The following is a 23,540-nucleotide window of genomic DNA, read 5'->3' as shown; positions in this document are numbered from 1 at the left end:
TATTTTAAGAACATTAACAGACACAAGGATCTTATTTTGGGACCTCGGGGAGTTTGTGTTGTGTTATGTGGGAAAGTAGGAAAGTCTACAGGCTTTTTATGTTTTATCTGGTGTACACAGCTCACTAGATTTGATATTTCCAAAGGTAGCAGCTGAGGAAAAAAGTCTTTGTTTTCTCAGTAGTGTGTAAAATTTGCAAACATAAACAGGAGACAGTCTTGAATTTTGATTATCTTGTCTAACTGTCCTTCTGTTAGTCTCTTTCTATGACACATCACTGTGAGTCAGCATCTCAGCGGCCTCAGCGTCTGGAGTTTGTCAGTCATGTTAGTGACATGTGTCATCACAAACATCTGATGAAAATGGGTATCAATTATGAGTCATTTTTTTATTCATCAATTAAATCTCTATTTGCCACTTGTGTGTAATGTCTCCCCCTAATGGTGGCCAGGATGGAATGATTGAAATATCATGATCTAAGAATCACGCAAACTGGTGTCATTTTTAATGCTGTACAAAAGTGAAATTAAACCTGTTTTATACATTCAAGACATCAGACATGATTGGCAGTCACCCTTTAATGCATGGGCTACAAAATAAATAAATAAAAATAAACAAAATCTGTGAAGGTCAATTATAAACATTATACATTATGGGGCAGGCAACACACCACTGATGGATTGTTCTTCGTGGCCCCCAAAGGCCTGTTTGAGCACTGTAGTTATGCTTGATAGAGCAGAACTGCTATTATAGTTTACAACCTGATAAAAGAGAAATTACACTGAAAATGGAAACTTCAAAATATTGAAATATCCCCCGAGGATCAGGGCTCATTTCTCAGATGGGCAAGAGACACAGAGGACAAGGTAGACAGACAGACAGACAGACAGACAGACAGACAGACAGACAGACAGATAGATAGATAGATAGATAGATAGATAGATAGATAGATAGATAGATAGATACCCTGCTGTGCTTACCAACAAAGATCTTTCCACCAAGTACTAAGCTGTGTTTTGCTATGGAGTCAAATACTTATTTGAAAATCAATTTATAACTTTTATGTAATGTGTGTTTTAGGAGAGATGGTTGATTTCTTTGGAGTGAGCACAATTACCAATAGACAGATAGATGTTAATATCTGTAATCAAATCTACCTTTTGAGAACATCGCCCTTCATCCGATTAAAAAGAAAAGATCACAGTGACTCATGAGAATCCAAGAACAGGGAGTTATGCCAAACACCTGCTCCCAGTCCCTTTGAGAATGTTGTTGTTATACATGATAAAATCAATTGAAAAGAAAAACCGTCTGTCATGTGAGAGCCCATTAAACCTTGCACCTGGGTCACTCCAAATAAAATCAACCCAATCTGAAACAAGTTGCCACCTGAGCTCCTCTAATCAGCAGAATTTTCCTTTTTTGCATGGAGTAGTTTCAGTACATTTAATGATGCCACACAATTAGGGGTGGTTTGAAATTTGGTGCATTTTAATTTACTTTGTTTTCTGAATATTTTTGAGCCGTCATCTTGTCTTAAGCTGAGGAGTTAGCCACACGACATTGTCATGTCTGCATAATCCCATGTGTTATATCACCATGTGGGACAGTTGTCTGCTCAAAACAAGGTAAACGTAAACGGCGCTTTCCTACTCTGTCTGAGCACTCAAAGCACTTTACACAACTAATTCATTCACTTCTTCAAAGCTCTATCTACCATTCACACATTGACACTACGATGCATGCATCGGAGAGCAACATGGGATTAGCATCTTTCCCAAGGATATTTGGCATACAGACTGGAGCAGACTGGGATCAAACCACGGATCTTCTGATTAGTGGCTGACCTGCTCTACCACCGAGCTACAGCCACCCCAACACAAATATCTCTTTGTACCTTATTTTAATACTGTGTTAAAATACGTAACTATTCCATCTCTGTCAAAATAACTTTCTGATAAAGTCATATTTTTAACACTTACGAATGTTGCTTATGGCAGCTCATAAAATTGTCCTGGTGTAAACCAACATCCAAAGTGTAACGTATGATATTGTATCTTGTACATCCAAAGCATGAAGTTTTACCTCAGCAGGAGCTGCATGGAGGTAAATGTTGCTCACAGACATGTGCACTGTGTGAAGTGTGCATTATGTATTTGTCACAAATGGCTTGAAAAAAATATTAACATTTTTTGTATATGCAACTCCTACATGATTGCTATGGCTTCCCCCCACTTTTTCTCCAGAATGATCCATCGTTTAACCAAAAACTCACTTTTCTGTGTCCTAATTAAGAAGGCAACCGTAACCCACCTGCTTGTTATTGTAATTGTGTCTCTTAAGATACTTTAGACACTATGAAGTTTAGATCAGGGGTGTCACACATAAGGCGTGGAGGACATCTTTAGAAAATCTGAAAGAAGTCATAGATTTTAACTGTATTGTCACAAGTTTTAATTTTTTTCCTGACTGTTATGCTCCCAAGGTCACACCAAAGTAATCTATCTACTATAGAAATTTCTGTTTCTTACCAGTGGATCCACAGTAAAAACACTCCTATGTCCTCCCAAAAATAGCAAAAACACTGGACTTCTGTTAATTAACCAAAAAAACTTTCAGTTTTATACTTACAGAGTGGTCTTTGCAATGATCTACCAAAACATTTCTGTAATTTTAAACATTTATCTCTCACAGTTTAAGCTGAAAGAGTTGTGCTGACAGAGTTTTCTGTAGTGTAGAATAATGGCAAACTGTAGGGCACTGAAACCAGCTTAACATCCCTTAATTAGATGATCTTTTCTTTCTTTGGTTTACGTTTTACTATGTTGCAATTAGATATGCAAAGACCATATATGAACAAAAGCCAAAACTTCCAGGTCCAAAAGGTGCAGCCTTAAAACAACATTCTTTCTAATAACCAGCAGGGGGCGCCTTCTCCGCTGCAAAAACAAGTTGGAGTCTGCAGAAGTATAGGAGTCTCAGTCTCCTCCAAAGTACCCAGCTGGAGGCTAAAAGTACTAAAGGTATAAATAGACTCACGCAGCGAGTATCATGACTGTGGACTTGTCTTGTTACACATATTTTACATTCATTTTAAATCAGAGATGCAAACACAGAATATGTGAGGCTATATGTGAAGTTTATTATCTTTCAAATGAGGAAGATTCAGCTTGTAAATGATTTTTGCTGGGTACAATTTCAAAGCGTTTTTTTACTATCAGTTATTAGAGGCGTATCGTTTCAGTATTTCATTACTTTTGTTACTTTGGAAAAAAGCCTTTAACATTTCACAGTTGCATTGTTTGGATAAGAACCAGTCTCAGGTCATCTGTGAACACCTTAAGGCATTTTTTCTCTCTCTTCCGGTTTGGTGTTCTGGTGCAAGTATGACATCAGTAACTCAGGAGCTGCTGATGACCTGCTTTATCCAGTTGGTGAGCCTGGTGATGCGAGTGTAGACACCATAGTAGTCTGGACGCCCGCAGCCTCTACCCCAGCTCACCACCCCGGCCAGGAACCAGCGACCTGAAGGCTCCTGACACACCAAGGGACCGCCCGAGTCTCCCTAACAGACAAAGGTAACGTTAACGAGGCACAAATAAGACTGGGTCTTCACAGCACAGAGGCACCATAATAATTGACAGTACTTATAATTACTACAGTGACTCACTATATCATCATCATCAGGGGTTCTTAGATATGTGGCTTTTAAAACTCATTTTATAACATCGATGTGTTTTAAAAAAACTGGGCTAAAAAGAGGAAATAACGTTATAGATTTTTTTAATATTTAAAATTTTAATCGGTTTCTCCTTTTTTGTGGCTTTGAGGACATCTTGACAGAGAGCAGGACTACACGATTCTAAGTGATACATAGAATTTTACTTTCATTGCATCATATCAACTTTAAAACACTGCAGGAACTTATTGAATTTAGATTTTTTTGTAATATTAGTTATATTAAAGAGAGAATCCATACAAAATCAGTTTAATTTAAATCTCTGCTTTGATTTTACCTACAGTTTCTTGGCAGTTCTACACACACACTTGTGCGGTATCTCCACCCAGCAAACCAAAGCCTGGTCCTCTTTTGACTTGTTTTGTTCACTCTTCTTTTTTCAAATGTAGGTAAAGATATTTTAGACGGGAATGGTGAGATTGTGACAAAACAGTAAAAGTGCAGGCTGTAAAGGAAACAATGTGTAGAGCTGAGGGGATGAAGTGCTAAGTGTTGTGTTGGACATTCTGAGTTCCACTTGCTTTTTAATTTTTAGTCATTTGATCCATTTTTGCTGCCAAAGTTCAAAGCACATGCAGCTTGTATTTCTTTGTACCTGACAGGCATCTTTCCTTCCATTGCGGTAACCGGCACAAAGCATTCTGGGAGTAACCAGGTGTCCATAGGAACGGATGCAGGATTCCTCGCTAACCAGGCGCACATCAACTTTCTGAAGCACATTACTGGCTGTGCCTGGGAAAAGTAAGAGGACAGAGTGACAGAGGGCAAAAGAATATCCTGTCAGTCATAATGCTGTTGAGTCTTTGTGCACTGCTTAAGGCCCCAGTAACACCAGCTTAGAGACCCATTAGCAATTGTTTGGAAATGGCCAGCGATGAGGGAAAAACAAGTTTTCCCTGACTGCGAGTGCTTTTGGGAGGTTGTTGCAAAAAGGTATACATTTCTGCACTGACAACCTTCTTTTGATTGTTTTGGTTGTCATCACTCATAGTACGCCTGGAAAATGCTAACTAGCGTTCAGAGTCAAATCTGTGTCTTCTGAAACATGTGGTTTCAACTGTAAGACACAACGTTTACCGTGAAGCCAAACATTCTCCGTTTTCACTTCCCATCACACTTTTCAACTTTCACTGTTGACTTGTCTGCAGACAAATCAGCATACTTTCATGCAAACTGCAGCAATCTGCTAGCGAGCAAAGCAATCACAGAGAAGATTTTGGTGCAGCACCATTTGCAATAGATATCACCCAACAGCACTAATAACACTCTGCAACCTCCAGCGTCCAATAAACATTCCTAATGTGCCCTTTATGGACTGGTGTGAGGGAACCCATTGTGTGCTTGCCCATAGAAAGCTCATACAGGGGTCCTAAAGGGGCAAAGGTGCTGTGGATCCTGTGTGTGCACAGGTATTTGTCTAACATTCCCCGACACACTGTAGACTGAAGTATCCAGAGAAATTGATCCACCAACCTTCCAGCTGCTATATTACCCATGCTATCTAATGAGGCACAGCCACCCGACTTTGGGCCTACATGGGTATGTCTGCCAGCATATTACTTATATTAATGAAACACTATACAGGGTAATGAAACCACGGAACATGTTTTAGTACACTGCGAGAAATAACAGGAGACTGAGAAGCTGAGAGAAGGTGATTGATGCAGAACCTCAGAAACGCTGTTCCACGCTGCATACAGCTGGTGGCTGTAATGTACCACGGGGCACAGTTAGGCAGCCCTCTGTGATCCCTGCTACTGGTGTGAAATGTGGGGTACATCTGGGCAGACCACACTTAGCATGCTTTGTGTGGGCAGCTGCTGTTCCCCATAGTGTAGAACCCAGATGCACCCATGTTTGCTGGAAAGCCTGGTTGACGTGTCTTCACTTACTAATAATGAACAACAAAGGTCTTCCCTTACGGTAACAAGAAAACACTTTATTCCGATTATGATCATGCAAATGCATTTTAATGTATTCAAATTTACCTTCGATTTTTCTCAAAAGTTGTATTGATTCTTATGAAGCGTTGCATGCCAGTATATGTTCTCCCACACCTTTTCTCTCTTTCAGCCTTCAGTTTATTAAGTTCATCGTGATAGCAGAAACCACTTCCACCCACACCACTCCATCTCCTCCTGCCTTTTTGATTTAAATTAGGTTTTTTTTTTCCATGTGTGTTTGCTCAGATATCAAAATAGCACACCCACTTGCCTCCACATCACCGTCTGCACAAAAACTCCCCATATCTCGCACGCACTGACAAAAGGATGTTTTTAAAAACCACACAGTCGTTTGGTTGTGAAAATGATGCATCACACTGAATAATACATAAGTCGGTAATCATTCTGCAACAGGAGTCAAACTTGCTTAAAAGAAAAACTAAAAAGTGAGTGAGTGCTCTTCTTTTAGAGTAAACCTTCCATTTTTAAAGCAGTAAATGTAACATCACTCTAGGACCAGTAGTGTTTATGAAACTGCTCAGTGGGATTTAAGTGTCTTTTAAGGTCTGTTGTTGTGTCTGTCCATAAAGCAGCCTGTAGCTCAATGTGATTTATGATCGTGGAGAATGAAAAATGACTGTTTTGAGAGGCAGGTAGGATAGAGGTCCCCAATCCATTTAAAATGTCAGAAGATGAATTTTAAACCTCCAAGATGTTTGATCATAGAGGAAACCAATTAAACTTTGCTCTAATAAATATGGATGGCCACTTGAGGCTGCCTCTGAAAGCAAGTCAGTTGCCACGGTCTCCTATATCAAACTGCCCAACTTTACAGCAGAAATAAACATGGGAAAAAAACTGGTCTCTGTGGCTAATACTCATTTTTTAAAGGTTTAAAGTTTGGGTTTATTACTGGCACAGCTGCTCTGAACAGCAGATGGCTAGGTCACAGACGGTTAAACCTTCTGTCAGCTCGTTCAAGTTACTGAAATGGACCTGTGTTTTGCAGTTTTATTTCAATATTTTAATGTCATTCCCAGAGAAAAAGTAGTCCAGATGGCACGATACACAAGGACAGGTCTCTAGTCCATCATAACGCCAAAACAGAGACAACCACACACTCTAAAATCTAACCTACAACAAATTCAAAATCACCAGTTAACCTAATACTCATGTTTCTGGACTGTGGGAGGAAACTGGAGTTTCTGAAAGAAGCCCGTGCAGGCAATGAGTGAACATAAAAAGCCCCAGCTCACCAGGGGAGTCTCACCAAGACCTGTCAGAGGTGCTTGCTTATAGAGGTTTGTCTGATTGTTGGGGTTTTTCTATACTATTGTAGAGTCTTTACTTTACAATATAAAGCAAATTGAGGTGATAAAGTGTAGCAGATATGGAGGCATTTTGAGAGGTCAAACCAAAAACTTGGAAATCACTGCCATAGCAGGTTTACTGGTTATTAAAAGATCTGTAATTTGCTATTCCATACTCTAGCTTCTTTGCACATCCTTCAAGCCCTCCCCTTCCCTGCTTTCAAAGCTCACCCCCCTCACGGAGTGCCCCCCAGCCAGTGACCCAGCAGAGCAGGCCTGGCTCCAGCTGGTGCGTTGGTGGGGGCAAGCAGGTGGGTCGAGCATGCCCAGCCAGCAGCGCAGCGGCGGGCCGGTCCAGCTTGAGCAGGGCCAGGTCGTAGTCGTGGGACTCATCGTCATAGTAATGATGAAGATGGATGCGTTGGACCCGCGCCACCTCCTCTGTAGGGCTGCTGCGGTTGATCAGAAGTTTGCCAAGGTAGACTGTCCACACTGAGGGGGAGTAGAGACTGCAGCAGGAACACAAAGAGGTCAAATGTGTTGTAGGGCCAATAAGAAAGCGTTTTTTTCCTGAGCTATTTAAAAAGAAAACACCCACACAGTTAGCAGTATTAACTCATGCCAAGAAATATCTGTTTATACTTTTTCAGCTTTTTTATCTTCCTCATCCACAGACTCTGAAGGCTGCTTAAGCTTTTAATCACCATGCAAGAAAATTAAGCAGAGAAAAATAGGTAATGCTCTAGAGGATGCTGCAGCTATAGTTTTGGGGATGGTCCAGATTGTGGGGTTGAAAAACACAAGTGTATACAAATCCATAAATACTCTGCCTCTGACTCAGACAGGCTGTCACAGTTAAACCCCGGTCAGCAAAGATGCAACCGAAGGACAGAAGGAGGAAGCTGCAGCAGAAATAAACTTGATTTATAAAACCACGACTAAAATGCTCCATCAAAGTCACGGCAGAGGATGATAATATTTTAATCTTTACACAACAGAGAGCCTTTGGTTGTCTTCTTATTAACATCACTTTCTAACATTTAAGTCATCACACCACTTCCTTCCTTTTTGTTTCCTGCCCTTACCGGTCGTCATAGAAACAGTGGGCAGCCGACACCACCCACTGACTGGCGATTAAAGTGCCACCACAGATGTGGTTACCCCGCACCTGCAGGCTGGCCTGCCATGGCCACTCCCCCTCTGAGGCGTCCGTTCCCCCAACGATGCGGCTGGAGAACTGCCTCAGGCCGCACTCTGGATACACACACGCAGGTATGTTTAAACACACTGATGTGCGCAGTGTGAGCTAATACTTTTCAAATAAAATGCTCGCGAGTTATTGAAACAAATTCTCTGACATAGAAGCACACAGAAGTCTCGAAATTTTAATGTGATACAATTAAAATAATGAGAATAAAGTTAGAATGTTAGAAGGTGTTAGGTGATCGAGTCTTCTTACCACAATGTTTCTCATCGGAGGCGTCAGGGCAGTCAGTGACAAAGTCACACTCAGGATTTGGTTTCTTCAGACACGTTCCGTCAGCACACACATAGGTCATATCTGTACACTGCACGCCTGGGCATGGACACAAGTATAAATTTATATTTAATGCAATTAAACAATAAAGTTTACATCATGGCCTGTGTCTGCTTCCCTCATCAGTTCAGCTTGAAGCTAAAAGGAACCAATATGCACTGTTACTGTTGAGATGTTCAGGATAAAGTCATGTGGGTCTTCCAAAAGGATGCAGGACAAGATAAAAACAGGCCACTACCTCACTGAAAACAGATATTCCTGATATGTTTTTGGCTGTCCCTGTGGCAGCAGACAGGCAGGGTTTGATTCTGCCGTGGGCGCTTTGCTGCATGCAACCCACACCTTCCTATCCCTCACCTTCATGCATCTTTCTAACTGTCACCTTCTAATTAAAAAGTCAGACACCTCAGACTGAATTGAACGACTGAATGAATCAATGATATAAAATGACGTCTGGGTGGTTACATCTTAAAGCACACTTTTTATAAGCTAAGCATTTTAAAAGGTGAATGGAGGCTTTGGTTATACAGCACACAGGAAATGTAGTGTTAGAGGCATCTGACTACATATATTCCAAAAAGGGGGATCGTAGTGATTTTTCCAACTACCTTTTGCCGACGGCTGTGGAAGTATTTTATGTGTGAAAAGAAGGACACTTGCAGCCTGTTACCTTCAGTGCAGTTCATCTCATCGGTAGCTTCAGGGCAGTCTGGGTGTTGGTCACACACTTTGTAGTAGTCCACACACTGACTGTCCTCTGGACATTTGTATTGTGCCACACATACTGAGAGACACACATGTAAACACTACATTCAGAACCGTTCACTGACAAAATATTGTAGAAAAACTCAGCCGTGTAACATGAGTTAGCCCACTGTGCTTCTTATTTACAGATTAAATGTATTTTGAGTGTGTCGCAGTACATAATTAATAGCTTGATTTAATGTATGCTGGATTATGTTTATTAGGAGAAAAGCAAAAGAGGAGTTTTATTAGAGAGTACATTTGAAAAAGTTATTAAATAAAGTGCTTTTGATGCTTTTGTATAACAGAAATATACAGTAAATATGTCTGAATTTGTGGCTAGCATATTTTACTTTCTGTAAATTAGTATAGTATTAGCATTAGTCTTTGCCATGAAGAAGTATTTGTCGCTTCCATATTTTTGGTATTATGTTTTTGCATGTTTGTCATAGTTAAATGTTAGATAACCTGAGTAAAATGCAGTTTTTAAATGACGATGATTTTATTTATTAATGGAAAACAGCCATCCAAACCTACCTGACCCTATGTGAAAAAGGGTTGGTGTTCCGATAAACCAAGCGGTCGTTCAGCCTGAGTGGTTCAGTGGTTCACCTTCAGGATCTTCGTGCAGAATCTGTGGTTCCTTCAGTTACAGCAAGTCATCGAGCAAAGCAGCCCAGACCATCACTCTACCACCAACCGCCATGTTTGACTGTTAGTATGATGATGTTTTCATGAAATGCAGTGCTAGTTTTACACCAGATGTAAACCTTGGCAAATGTCAGACGAGTCTTTGTGTTCTTTTTTTCTCCTTGATCTCTCCCATGGAGGCCATTTTTGCCCAGTTTCTTTCTCATTGTTGTTGAACTCTGACCTTAACTAAGGCAAATGAGTCCTGCAGTTCTTTAGATGTTGTTCTAGGTTCTCTTGTGGCCTCCTGGATGAGTCTTCAATGCACTTTTGGAGTAAATTTGGTAGGCCAGCCACTCCTCGAAAGGTTCACTGTTCCAAGGTTTCTCCTTTTGTGGATATGACTCTCACTGTAGTTTACTGTGAGTCCCAAAGCCTTAGAAATGGCGTTCTAACCCTTTCCAGACAGATAGATGTCACTGACTTTTTATCTCACCTTTTTTAGATGTCTTACTTCATCACACAGGGCCAGGAAGGTTTAGATAGCTTTTTCCCTTATCCCTGGTTATCTTTGTCTAATATTAAAATTCTCTTGATGATGTCTGCAGAACGTCAAGTCGTGGTTGGCGCTAAACTTTCTTTGTTTTAACGATTCTAAAACTGAAGTAATGGTGTTTAGACCTGCTTCCACTGCTGTTCCGTGTGTTGATCTGCAATCCCTGAAATCATTCTGTAAACCATCCATCCATCCATCCATCCATTCGCTTCTGCTTATCCTTTTCAGGGTCGCGGGGGGCGCTGGAGCCTATCCCAGCTGTCATAGGGCGAAAGGCGGGGTACACCCTGGACAGGTTGCCAGTCTGTCGCAGGCAGGTAAACCAGAGTTTGTTAATCTGGGTTTTAAAATGGATCCTGAGCTTAAGCTTGAAAGCCAGATCGGGTTGGTTGTAAGGTCTAGTTTCTTTCATCTGAGGCAACTGGCCAAAATTAAGCACTTTCTTACGAGACAGCAATTTGAAACAGTAATCCACGCTTTTGTAACCGTTCAGCTGGATTACTGTAATTCTCTTTATTTTGGGGTGAGTCGATCTTCTGTTTTTCGACTGCAGCTAGTCCAGAATACTGCTGCACGGCTTTAAACTGGCACTCGTAGATACGAGCATATCACCCCAGTTTCATTGGCTGCCCGTGCATTTTAGGATCCATTTTAAGCTGCTTTTATTTGTTTTTAAATGTTGGTCCAATGCTGCCCCTGTGTACCTCTCTGAGCTTCTTCATCCATACATACCTTCCCGGTCCCTCAGGTCGGCAGACCAGCTCCTCCTGAGTGTGCCCAGGACTAATCGTAAGCTCAGAGGGGATCGGGCGTTTGCTGTGGCAGCACCAAAATTGTGGAATGAGTTGCCTTTACATGTTAGACAGGCACCTTCCTTATCTGTTTTTAAATCACGTCTTAAAACATATTTATTTTCCTTGGCTTTTAGCACAGCAGGACTTGTTGATGTCTCTTAATATATTTTCTTATTAATTATATTATTTTTAATTTTAAGATATTTTATATGTAATTTAAACTGTTTCCTCTCTGTTTTATATTTGTAGCACTTTGGTCAACATTGTTGGATGTAAAGTGCGTTATAAATAAAGATGCTATGCTAAAGATGCTATCTGAAATATTTAGGTCTTAAAAAATGTGCAAAAACAAAAAAATCAGGACGGGGATGAACATTTTTTCACAGCACTGAATCAATAGTGAACACTTGACCTTAGTCAAACCACTGAGAGCATTGTAGCTTGACAGGCTGCCAACACTCACAGGTTTTAAAATTAGAGATTCTTTCTGCCTTCCAAGTGCTTTCATGGGGTTTTTAAAGAGTAGGCCCATCAGATCAGATCAACATCACCCCTGGATTTAAAGCCAGGCAGCTTTCATTAGCAGCACTCTGATAAGCCTCACATATCTGATGTTTTTCTGGAACAGTTCTACTCTCATCCATGTCATATAAATCTGGCAGTTTTGGCTCTCCAGTGTCACAAGTGGCCTCACCAAGAGGGTGGTGGCTGATAGACAATAAATTCAACATTATTTTACTTAGAATGGGCACATTTATGTGTCACATTCAGTATTTGAGCACTTACTCTACCCTCTCAATGTGAAGGGAGAGTTATTTATGTTTGGAGTTCTGTATATACCACAGTTTCTCTCATCGAGGCCATTGGGACAGTCCTTGATTCCATCACAGATGGGCACGCAGAGACCATTCACAGTGCACAGGAACTGTCCTGGGCAAGCTATAAAACACAAATACACACAGAGCTCGAAATTATGCTGAGAAAAGGTCACAAAATGACATCCCAATATTTTCATCAACATTTCATGGCTGTCAGTTCCAGCATCCACAACTCACGATCTGACAGGTTGAAGACGCTGTATTGCAGCTGAAGGCCCGGCCCTGTGAGTGACACCTCAGATGTCATGAAGATAGTGGCTGTCGTAGAGAGCAGGAAGAGACGTTCGCTGTAGGGCTGCAGAGCCCTGGTGCCGCACAGCCTGAGAAAGGAGAGGGAGGGTGAAAGTGAAGGGACGTGTCCCTGAAGGCATCACCTCTCCACTTGTACAAGAAACTATTGATCGGTTTCTTCCTGATTAAATAAAGAAAGTAAGGGATTTGTGAGTTTATTGCCTATACTGGAATTAAAATGCTCTCAAACATAAGGGGATTTGGTTGGCTTGTGTGGTACAACACTGCCCCCTGTTGTTCAGTAGGGAACAAAATCCTCTCAGGGTCTAAATACTTTTTACTGAGGCTAAGAAGAAGCAGAACTCAGCACCTGTGCATTACACAGAAAGACAAAATCCTTTACACATGACTATTTGCTAAAAAGGGAACTATTTGAAAGCACGACCCGCTATATCAGTTATGATGAGGATTTGTGTTGTGTTGGGCTATCTCAAATGTTCTTTTTGTGTGTGTAAACATGTCTAATAAGTTCCAGAATAGGCACTAACGTTGCTTTACTGGGCTGAAAAAGGTCTTTGTGGCACAGCTTACCTGCGATTCTGGATGACCCACTGTCCCTGGGTACAGGCCTGGTTGTAGCTGGCTCTGCTTAGCTCATAGCCCTCAAATGTCAAACACAAGCCCATCCCTGCACTGGGCATCTGAAATCACACACAGGACAGTAAATGTATCAATCAAGTCATTTACTTGACAGGTTCTTTATTATAATACGAGTTACCTTTAGTGATTCAAAGTTTGACGTGGATCATTTGATGATAAATAAAATAATCAATCAATGTGTGGATCAATAAAAGATGCACGGCTGAAGGAGAGGCTTACAGTAAAGTTCCAGGTACAGTTGGTGTCAGGAGGGTAGTAGCTGGGAAAGAAGGGTGTCTTTAGTGTCCCTTGGACCCCTGATACTGCCTCCAACTGTATAGTGGAATTACAGTCTAAGAATGATGAAGACACAAAGCAAGAAAGATTGTTCAGTCCACAATATAATCATTTAATGTGAATATATACAGAAAAGAAGAGGGGGACTCATGAATATAGCAGGATCCACACAAGATTGATTTCTACCATGTCTTTCAGAACACAACTTGATTGATTCTTGGTTTTGTGAGACCAAGATAGATTGCCATAAAAATACATGAGGATATTGATATCTGCTGCCCAGAGACTAAATCCCACTCACTCTGGTCATTCCTGTAGCTCTTGCACAACTAACCGGTCAATAATTTCATTTACAGTGTGATATATCTAAATATCTACTGGACAGAATACCAAAACGTTTTCCAGATGATGTAACTTTTTGATGTGCCACCAAAGGTTGACATTGCATGTTAGGATGCTGACTTTTAGTCAAATTATTGTATGATACATTTTTTACCAGAGAGAAGTGCAAAACATTCAGGTAGGCTTACCCTGGTGTTCCCAAGCCTGCACAGACAAAGAAAAGGATTCCTTGTAATTGTATAGACCCTGTTTCCAAACCACTGTCATCCACTCTCCTGATGACAGGACACGGACCACGCGCTCATGTCTGCTGCAGCCATACACACTGGTAGGAAGGAAGGAAAGTTGCACAGAGCCCATAAATGATAGTGATAATAACGTGTTAGTATGAGTTTCTATTTTGGACATCTATAACAGGAACTATAGAGGCCTAGATATGTGTAGATCATCCTATTTTAAAGGTCAGGCCAAATATTGATTTCATTTTTGTGGTTTTTAAATATTCCTGTCACTTTACATTAATGCCTCACAGTGCTGTGTATCAGTCTAAATATACTTATATTGTTAGGAGAGACTCACGATGTGATGAGATGATTATCAGCAGGGGTGAGCGAGTTGTACACCAGCAGTCTGTCACTGCACTCTGGAAGCAGCCACTCCATATGGAGCTCAAGCTGGGAGCTTGGGGTGGTCTGGAGGTGCCACAGACAGGAGGAACGCTGCGTGTTAGGGCCAAGGAGCAGAATGGGGCTGCTGGACACCACCTTCTGATAGCGGTAGCAGTCTTGGGGCAAAAAAGGCAAGAATTAAAGTCAGAACTGAGTCTGTACTTTTGTGCACAGATGATGGGATTTGTAAATGTTAAACTTCAATGGCTTTTGCTTCTATGGTTTAACTTAAGCTGATAGGGATTGATGACATTACACTAAATATAAAGTTTTACTTTGACTTTAGATATGGAGCTATTACGTTAAAAGGAATTGTCTAAAAAGAAACAATTAAAAGATCAGACTAAACTAGAACAATGTGCCATGTAAAAGTATAACACAAGAGAAAATCAGTTTATAGAGTTTTTGGCGTCTGTGCTAATAAAGCTGTAGGTCAAATATGTTGTTAGCAAATTTAAATAATTCAGTTGTTAGTTAGTATCCAAGTTCCATTGTTTTTATCGTGTTATTATTATGCCCCTTTCAAAACATTTTAAAGTCATTTCAAAACTAAACATATAAACTACCTGTACTATGATGTAGTTAAACTCTAACCATGACCAATGAGTGCCCATCTAAGCAAGTCAAAAAATGGGTATTAAATGTTGCCAATTAAATAATGATGCGACCTAATAGAGGTGGAGTTCAAATGTCAAAATAAGGCTTTAAAATTTTTGCCTTTCACCCCAAAATCACATTTGTTCAGTGAATTATGTATACAGTATAATAAATTAAATTATACTGAGAAGCATGCTCAACATAAAATCCTGTTTACCTTTGTTCCCATGAGTTACTTTATTTCTTGTCTAATGTACAGTGGACTGTGCTACTTGTAATTAAAGTTCCGGTACATGAATTAATTAATACAAAACAAAAAATTATAAACAAACTGAAATAAAATCTGATACCAAATGAGGCTTTCAAAAGTTTTACAACTTTGGGGTCAGTTTCTGTAGGGAGCAGAACAAAAAGAAACAGAAATTAAATTAAATGTACATTAAATTTAGATTTAAATCTTCCTTTAACTGTTTTTCTGCCCATGTTCTTCCTCTCACCACTGACAGATAGTGTAGGGAGATGGAAAAGGTATCCATCAAAGCTGGCTGTCTCTTCCACCTTTGACCTGCTGTACCCCTTCAGCCCCTCCACCAGGCTCCTTCTGACCTTCTCCAGCGTGACTCCCTCAGCATGGCTGCTGGGTATATTCAGCAGTATCCAGAAGTGAGCCACAACACTTCCTTCCCTGCAGAGACAAAAAGACAACCAAGACTCGATGAAAGACCAGTCAAAAGTTTGGACACACCTTCTCATTTCATGGTTTTTCTTTATTTTCATGTCTATTCACATTGTACATTCTCACTGAAAGCATCAAAATTATGAATGAGCATATGAAATTATGTAGGAAACAAAAACGTGTGAAATAACTCAAACCGCTTTTTATATTTTAGATTGCTTTGTACACTCTTGGCATTCTCTCGATGAACTTCATGAGGTCGTCACCTGAAATAGTTTTCCAATAGTCTTATACAGTCTTATCCCCACACCATTGCGTTTGGGTTTAGTTTATGTGACTGAGGAGAACAGGCCATCTGGTGCAGCACTTCATCACTCTGCTTCTTGGTCAAATAGCCCTTACACAGCCTGGAGGTGTGTTTGGGGTCACTGTCCTGTTGAAAACGAAATTATGGTCAAAATAAAGGTAAACTGGATGGGATGTAATGTCGCTGCAGGCTGCTGTGGTCGCCATGCTGGCTCAGTGTGCCTTCAATTTTGAATAAATCCCCAACAGTGTCAGACGAAGAAGGCAAGAAATTCCACAATTGAACACTGACAAGGCACACCTGTGACATGAAAATGATTGCAGGTGACTACATCATGAAGTGCATTGAGAGAGAGCCAAGGGTTTGCAGCGCTATCAACAAAGCAAAGAGTAGCTACTTTCAGGAATCTAAAATATAAAACCTATTTAGATATATTTACCAACTTTTTTTCTACATGATTCCATATATCTTGCTTCATATATGATGTCTTCAGCATGTATCTACAAAGGTAGAAAGTACACAGCAAATCCATCATGTCCAAATTAACACTGTCGGATTTGATTTCAACACTATTAAAGTGTCTATATGGGTCCACACCAGAGAGTGTTAATTTAACTCTTTTTGGAGAGTTGGTACGTTAACTCTGATTTAGTGTTAAACACCAAATCTGTCTGGAGTTGATAATTTAACACTTGGTGTTAAGAGTTTATATATTAACTCTCAAAGAGTATTTTAGTTTAACTACGTAAGAGTTATCTTCTAATTCATTCTAAAAAGCGGGAATTTTACTGTTCTGAACTTCTAGAAATTTCTTTTGGAAATAAACATTTACTAAAAAGATGCAATGGTTTTTGAAAAACATTTATTCTGAACTGTGCACCACAATTTCAAAACATTTTCTGAAAGATGTAACAGTGTACATGTTCTCACTTTCATTAGAATTTTGTTTATCAAAAGGTCTGACATGGTAAATGCAAATAACAGCATTCTCATCACTTATTTCTTCAATACAATATGCATGTCCTTCATTCATCACTTTGTGGAACTTCAACACACTTCTGCTCTCCCCCATATTCCATCTTCACAAGCATATCCTGTGTGGAGATTGAATAAAAATTAGTTGACACTAATTAATGGCACAAATAATCCAGTAAACAATTACAGCACAGTGTAAAAAAAAAAAAAATCCTCTTTGAGCCATTACTTGTGTAAAGTATTTTCCCAAAAGACAAGGACGCAGGCAACAGGTAATACTGAACTAAATGTAAAAACCTCAACCTTTTTCATTTTTACCTAAACCGTGTGCACAAAACTCTGGAGGGAATATGCTAACGTAGAACCCAGTCAGGACATCTGCTACTGCTGTTTGCTCGGTTTTTTTTTTTATTTTTTTTATGGGCGATCGTTTTCAGGCTTCAAGCAGCACCATTATACCAACATTTCACATTCTAGACATTGTTTTAGGTGTATTTGACCAAAAGTTTGACTGAAAATTCACATGCAAGCTTTTTTTCAAGGCTGTGGTATTTGCCCGCAAACAATACCTTTCAGCTAGCTAAAACAGAATATTATGCTATCACCGAGCAACATGGCTAATGCCTTTCACACAGCTTTGTCTCAACTCCAAAGAGCCACAGAAGTAAAAGCTAATAACAATTGAAACAATCTTTGAAAAAGTGACTTACCAAGCATGGCAAACAACTCAAATATGTAGCAAATGTTCTGAAACGGCTTCACTTCAGCTTCGATTGGAGCCGTGCTGGGGGCGGAGTCTGTGAATTTACTCTGTTGGTGTCATAGCCCCTGTAGGAGTTCAGAGTTAAGAGGTCAAGAGTTAATGTTTCCATTGTAACACCTCCAGATTTGACAGAGAAACACTCATTTTTAACACTCGATTTTAACTACTATCATTTTACACCTCAGAGTTACATTAAAAGAATGTGACTCTGCTTAGAGTAAAATTAACTCTACTTTTGCAAGGAGACTATTAACACCAAAACATTTAACACTTTTGAATTTGCTGTGTAGTAAAAATAAAGAAAAACCATTAAATGAGAAGGTGTGTCCAAACTTTTGACTTCTAGTGTTTTACTGTCTTTACTGATTCAAAGTATTTGGTGCCTATGGCTTCATGTTGTCATAAGTATGCTTGTTTTTGCAGGTATTTGGTGAAATACCAAAAAGGACAGTTTCTTAAATAGTCACAGTGTTTCACTTGTTTGGGCCCAAAAGCAACTTCCCAGCTAAAATCCGCAAATTTACAGTATAAATAAAAAGAAAAAAGAAATGAAAAATAAAACAGCAACATCTGAACAAGGTGAATTTTGAACTCTACAATCAGTCTATAGTCTGTGGTTTATCATTTTAAGGTTGCCATGTCGAGCTTTTTGTATACAGTCTATAGAAACACGCATGACCTGCAATACAGTTGGTACTTTTACCTCATGATCTTGGGTTGATTATAATCGATCGTGGCTCAAGAGTTGGGAGTTTGCCTTGTAACCGGAAGGTTGCCGGTTCGAGCCCCGGCTCGGACAGTCTCGGTCGTTGTGTCCTTGGGCAAGACACTTCACTTACCGCCTACTGGTGTTGGCCAGAAGGGCCGATGGCGCAATATGGCAGCCTCGCTTCTGTCAGTCTGCCCCAGGGGAGCTGTGGCTACAACTGTAGCTTGCCTCCACCAGTGTGTGAATGGGTGGATGACTGGGTGTGTAAAGTGCTTTGGGGTCCCTAGGACTAGTAAAAGCGCTATACAAATACAGACCATTTACCATAATATACCTAAAACTGTTGGTAAGATAAAGTTGATCATCTTCAGTTTTTGTCAGTTCAGAAAGCGGTAGATTCTGAACTTGTTGAAACACATCAGTATTGTAGCAGTTAGCATAAAACACTAACCACTATAAAGAAACAACTGGTGGCTGCTCCCTTATTGAAAACAGAGTAAAAGCCTACCGTATGTTAAAGCCACAAAGATATTTTTCAGAGGTTAGTTTTAAGAAAAAATGTGCAGAACAGTGTAGATTTTAAATTTTACTCAAAGCTTATCAGTAGAAAATATCCTCCTGTTGACAAAAACTTGAACTGAACTTGGAGTCATGATGGCACAATATTCACTACTTATCAACCTAGTTCAAGGCTCAATTTGTATTTTAGAATCACAGCTGGCACTTAGTCTACCACTAAACTACAGTACTGCCCCATTCCTGTTGTTATGACTCTGACTTATGACTATGTGAAGAAAAAATGTAATGTACATACCCAAAGGCAAACACAGTGGTGCAGTTGAAGTATCGAGAAAGAATCGAACCTTTCATAATATTCTCTACCTGAAAGAAAGCAAAACACTATCAGCTGTTCACATGAAATCATTCAGGTGCAGGATGGTAGTGTTCCTGTCAGTACACATGCACTATATGTACTTTATACTGCCAAACATAGCCTCCTGAATGCTAATTTAATGTATTATTTTTGCTGTGCTATGTGGTTCTTTATAGCGTAGTCAATCTGACTACAGTCTGCTCTTCTTTTGATTTGATGTACCTTTATTAGTCCCACAAGGGGAAATTTCATAAGGCTGCCGACCTATTGCACGTAATGCTGGCGCCATCTTACCCTCCGACCATACATACATGACACAAAACATCACATGGGGAAGACAGGTCAGAGAGGTATAACAATGGAAAATGCACCACATGAGGAAAGATAAGGAGAAAAAAAATAACTCCCCTCAGACTGAGCTCCAACAGGGAGATCAGTTTGAGAACAGAAAAAAAACACCTTTGCACATAAGAGCACATGAAAAAAAACAAAACTTCTGGACTTCTGTTCTGGTCTATGACTTACTAGTGTAATGTACGTTAATGATAACAACTGTTTGTGGTAATATCTCAGAATTATTATAATCTACAGCACCTAAACAAACTTGCTAAGCATTATTTGTTTCAGCCCCCTTTTTTGTTATTGTTTACTTGTTAAGATTACATTGTGAAAATTAGTGGAAAAACAGAAAGCCTTTGAAACTGACAGGATCACCTAAGTGACCTAAATTTTTAGGACATCTGCATCAGAGGAATTCGTGGTCCCTGCTCACCATACTCTCGACGCCCTTGGCTTCCTTCTTGAAAACAGGACTGTTGTGAGAGGACAGATCAGTAGAGAAGTTCCTGTTGAGGATGGATAAGTAGGCAGTGTACTGCTGCTGGACACGAGCCTCTAACACCCAAACCTTGTATTCTGTTACAGAAATGTGGACCAACACAGAAATTAAAGACATCAAAGAGTAACTGTGATGCTACATAATAATAGTATCATAACAGTGATCCAATGTTCTTCATCTGTCGTATGATAATGATCCATGGGACAGCCCATCTGTGCTAAGAATAGGCATGTGTTGGATTGTAGTGTTATTTTATGCCATGTTATACCCCGAATTAAAGATTGTGAATTATTATGTAGATTAGTTTGCATTATTCTCCTGAATTAGAAGAAGCTGATAACTATTGCATTAGTTAAACTGATTTGCATGACATTAAACTGCTGACTTGTTGTGAATGAATGACATTGTTTTATGATGCATTATACTGCTGAGTTATAAGAAATACTGTTCACAGAGAGTTATTGTCTTATTTGTCTGATTAGAAGAGAACAGAATATGCTGGAGTTTTCTGCCCCATCGCAGCAGGAGCAGATAAGCAGGGAGCCAAGGTCGTAGCTTAGGCGCTGTGTGAGAGAAAGCATGTAAATGTGTAGGCTTTTTATGATAAGGTGGAGGCACCAGGGGCTATAAAAGTTTGAGCAATGCTCCACCATTTTGAGATTTTGAGGCTGTCTGCATCAGTGTCCATCTCCCACGCGTGTGTTCATTAAAATCATCGTTTGACTCAACCCGACCGGACCAGGGTTGTTATTGTGGTTTTTTCTCTTGTTTCCATCCCCAATTTTGAACTCGTAACACATGAAAGGCAAGAAAAAAGGAAACTGGAAAATATTTGCTCACTCTGTTTCAGTATACGTGTGCGGTACCATTATAAATATAGCATCTCAGACTGACTCTGATTTGCTTTCCCTAGCTGTCTGTGAGTTTCTGCTTCTTTACCACATCCTTGTCAACCTAATTCAAGCCTTACATTTACATTTTAGAATCACAGCTGGTACCTGCTTGACCACTAAACTACAACACAGAGGACAATATCAACTCTTATTATTTTACACACTAACTCTAAGTTCCATCCATCCATTCATTCGCTTCTGCTTATCCTTTTCAGGGTCACGGGGCTATCATATCCCAGCTCTCATTGGGCGAGAGGTGGGGTACACCCTGGACAGGTCCCCCTTTGTTGCAGGGCTAACACACAGAGACAGACAGCCATCCACACCCACATTCACACCTATGGGCAATTTAGATCAGTCTATTAACCCAGAGGGAACCCACACAAACATGGGGAGAACATGCAAACTCAACACAGGCCTGATGGTGGAATTGAACTCAGGACCTTCTTGCTGTGTGGCAACCGTGCTAAGCACTGTGCCGCCTAACTCTAAGTTAGTTTGTAAAATTTCATGACTAGATGTCACTGAATTACAGCTTGTGGTCAACTGAATTCTGTTTCCCTACTCCTCCCGATAAAAATGCATGACCCTGGCTTCTGTAGTCATTGTAGGACCAACATGTTTTAGTCAGCCGAGGGAGAACTAAAATATTACATTTAGATAGTACTCCATAACGGCTGCATTGTCAATAGCGTACGTCAGTAAAATATTATTTGGTATTTAATGTTCGGCAATTGGAAGAGTTGGCCTTGGTTCAGGATGTGAATCCTGTTGGCGTGTTGCAAATTTGATCTGGCTGCAAAGCATTTAAATGTTTCTCCAGTTCCATCATATCCTGAAGTGCAAATCCTTTGCCAAAACAGCAATTCTACAGGGATCCAAACGTATGGTGTTCTGGTTTGGGTCTTTAAATTATATCCCGATAAGCAGTACAATTACGGAGCCAGCTTCTCATGCACATGATGACTACTATCCTCAAATAATCCTCATGACTTGACAATTATTTGAAACTGAGCATGTTGCAAAAGATCATAGGTAAACATGCAAACCACATTTTGTAGATGCTGTATACACGTGGCCACTCACACAGCATTGTCATTGTCAGGAGCACAACTTGAGATTAAAATGTTAACAAAATGAGAGACAATGTTTTGCTCACCCAGGAAATACCAAGCCAAAATTGCTGCTGCAACTATAATGATGACAATGAGGATGATGAGGAAGGCAAGGACACACTTGCAGGACCGAGACTTCCTAGTGGGCGGAGCCACAGCTTGTGTAGCAGCTCCCACCTGAAAACAAAAGCTTAACATGATCTACAAAAAATCTGACAGAGACAGACCCAACGCTGTGGCATCCTTTGTTTTAGAGAAAAATGAAAATGTAGTGAATCATTTAGTTAACATCTAACCTGGTTTTTGAGTAAGTTATGTTTGGGAAGTAGGTATCGATTTGTTTAAAATGTTATTATATTTATTTATTGTATTTATTAGATATCTGCAAATCCCAATCAAACACAACTGATTGTTACAAAGCATACTGACACAGTTTATGGAAACATGTATGTAGAAGTGCCTGAACCTGCATCAGTCATGGCATTAAAAGCACAGAAGGAGCCTCCATTTTGAAAGGTCTTGTGCATTCTCTAAAACATGCATTTACTCTAAAAAATGTTAGATATGCAAAAATCCCTACAAAGGACATAGATCAGAGTGCATTGCTGCAGTTTTAATGTTTCAGTATTACTGACCCCATTTCTTAGAGAAGCATGTGTGATCCCCTGGTCACAGGATACGGACTTCTTTGACCCGTGGCCAAGTGCCATTGCATCACACCACATTTCTTAGTCCTTGAGAAATCATCTTGACATCCATGAGGGGTCGCTGAGTTCTGAATTTCCAACCAAAAGTCTTTTACCAGCCATCTTTGGTAATCACAAAGCTGCACATGTTGCTCTGACAGACAAAGAGCAGTCCAATTTCTGTTTGTAAGTCCAAAGGTAAAAAAAAAGACAGTCAATATTTCCCAAACCTCATTTGGCTTAAGCATGTCACTCAGAGTTAGCTGACTTACCTCTATGCATCAGCAAAGCAAGAACTGATGGTTCGATATAACTGGGAGGAGTAAAAGTGAGTCAGGTACACAACCTGATATCACAAATCATCACCAAGCAACAGCAGTGCACCCAGGCAACTGCCTGCACAGGTAGGACTGCAGGGAATAATAAGTTATTTACAGTCTCTATTCTCCAGAGTTAGTTTTCCCTGCAAACAAGAGTCTACTACACACAGAGATATGAGTGTCTTTATCTCAGGGACTAAAGAGTTTCTCACTGATTTAAATTTTGCCTCTGCAAATCAATTCATTATCAGGAGCACATTTTTTTGAAAATGTTCATGTAAAATCTTTTCTTCGGTTTACATTAAACTTTAAAAATAAAAGGCCCACAAGCTATTTACACTTGTCATTTATTTTATTGTGAAGTTCATCACAGTAAACAACATGTTTTACGACTGACTTGATGGTCTACAACATACAGGAAAACCAAGATCAAAACAATAATGTGAACTATTAGACTATTTGTCATTGACATACTTCCA

At 39.9% G+C, this 23,540-nt stretch overlaps 1 protein-coding gene across 1 annotated transcript; it reads right to left on the bottom strand.

The window, feature by feature from the left end:
- Positions 1 to 3,222: 3,222 nt before the first annotated feature.
- On the bottom strand, positions 3,223 to 22,827 carry tmprss6 (transmembrane serine protease 6). Its single transcript, XM_080880800.1, has 17 exons — positions 22,691 to 22,827; positions 22,100 to 22,232; positions 19,982 to 20,124; positions 19,150 to 19,217; positions 15,403 to 15,590; positions 14,220 to 14,424; positions 13,829 to 13,965; positions 13,242 to 13,354; positions 12,954 to 13,063; positions 12,309 to 12,451; positions 12,094 to 12,192; positions 9,200 to 9,313; positions 8,452 to 8,568; positions 8,078 to 8,246; positions 7,224 to 7,501; positions 4,335 to 4,471; positions 3,223 to 3,565 (listed from the first exon to the last, which is right to left on the bottom strand). The coding sequence occupies exons 1-17, from the start codon at positions 22,778 to 22,780 to the stop codon at positions 3,401 to 3,403; spliced, it is 2,409 nt and encodes an 802-aa protein (XP_080736926.1). The 5' UTR covers positions 22,781 to 22,827; the 3' UTR covers positions 3,223 to 3,400.
- Between the last annotated feature and the right edge of the window lie 713 nt (positions 22,828 to 23,540).

The sequence above is a fragment of the Rhamphochromis sp. 'chilingali' genome (assembly GCF_963969265.1).
Source record: "Rhamphochromis sp. 'chilingali' genome assembly, chromosome: 4".
NCBI classification, from domain to species: Eukaryota; Metazoa; Chordata; class Actinopteri; order Cichliformes; family Cichlidae; genus Rhamphochromis; species Rhamphochromis sp. 'chilingali'.
Note: the sequence above shows the minus strand (reverse complement) of the source record. Positions and strands in the feature narration are given on the sequence as shown.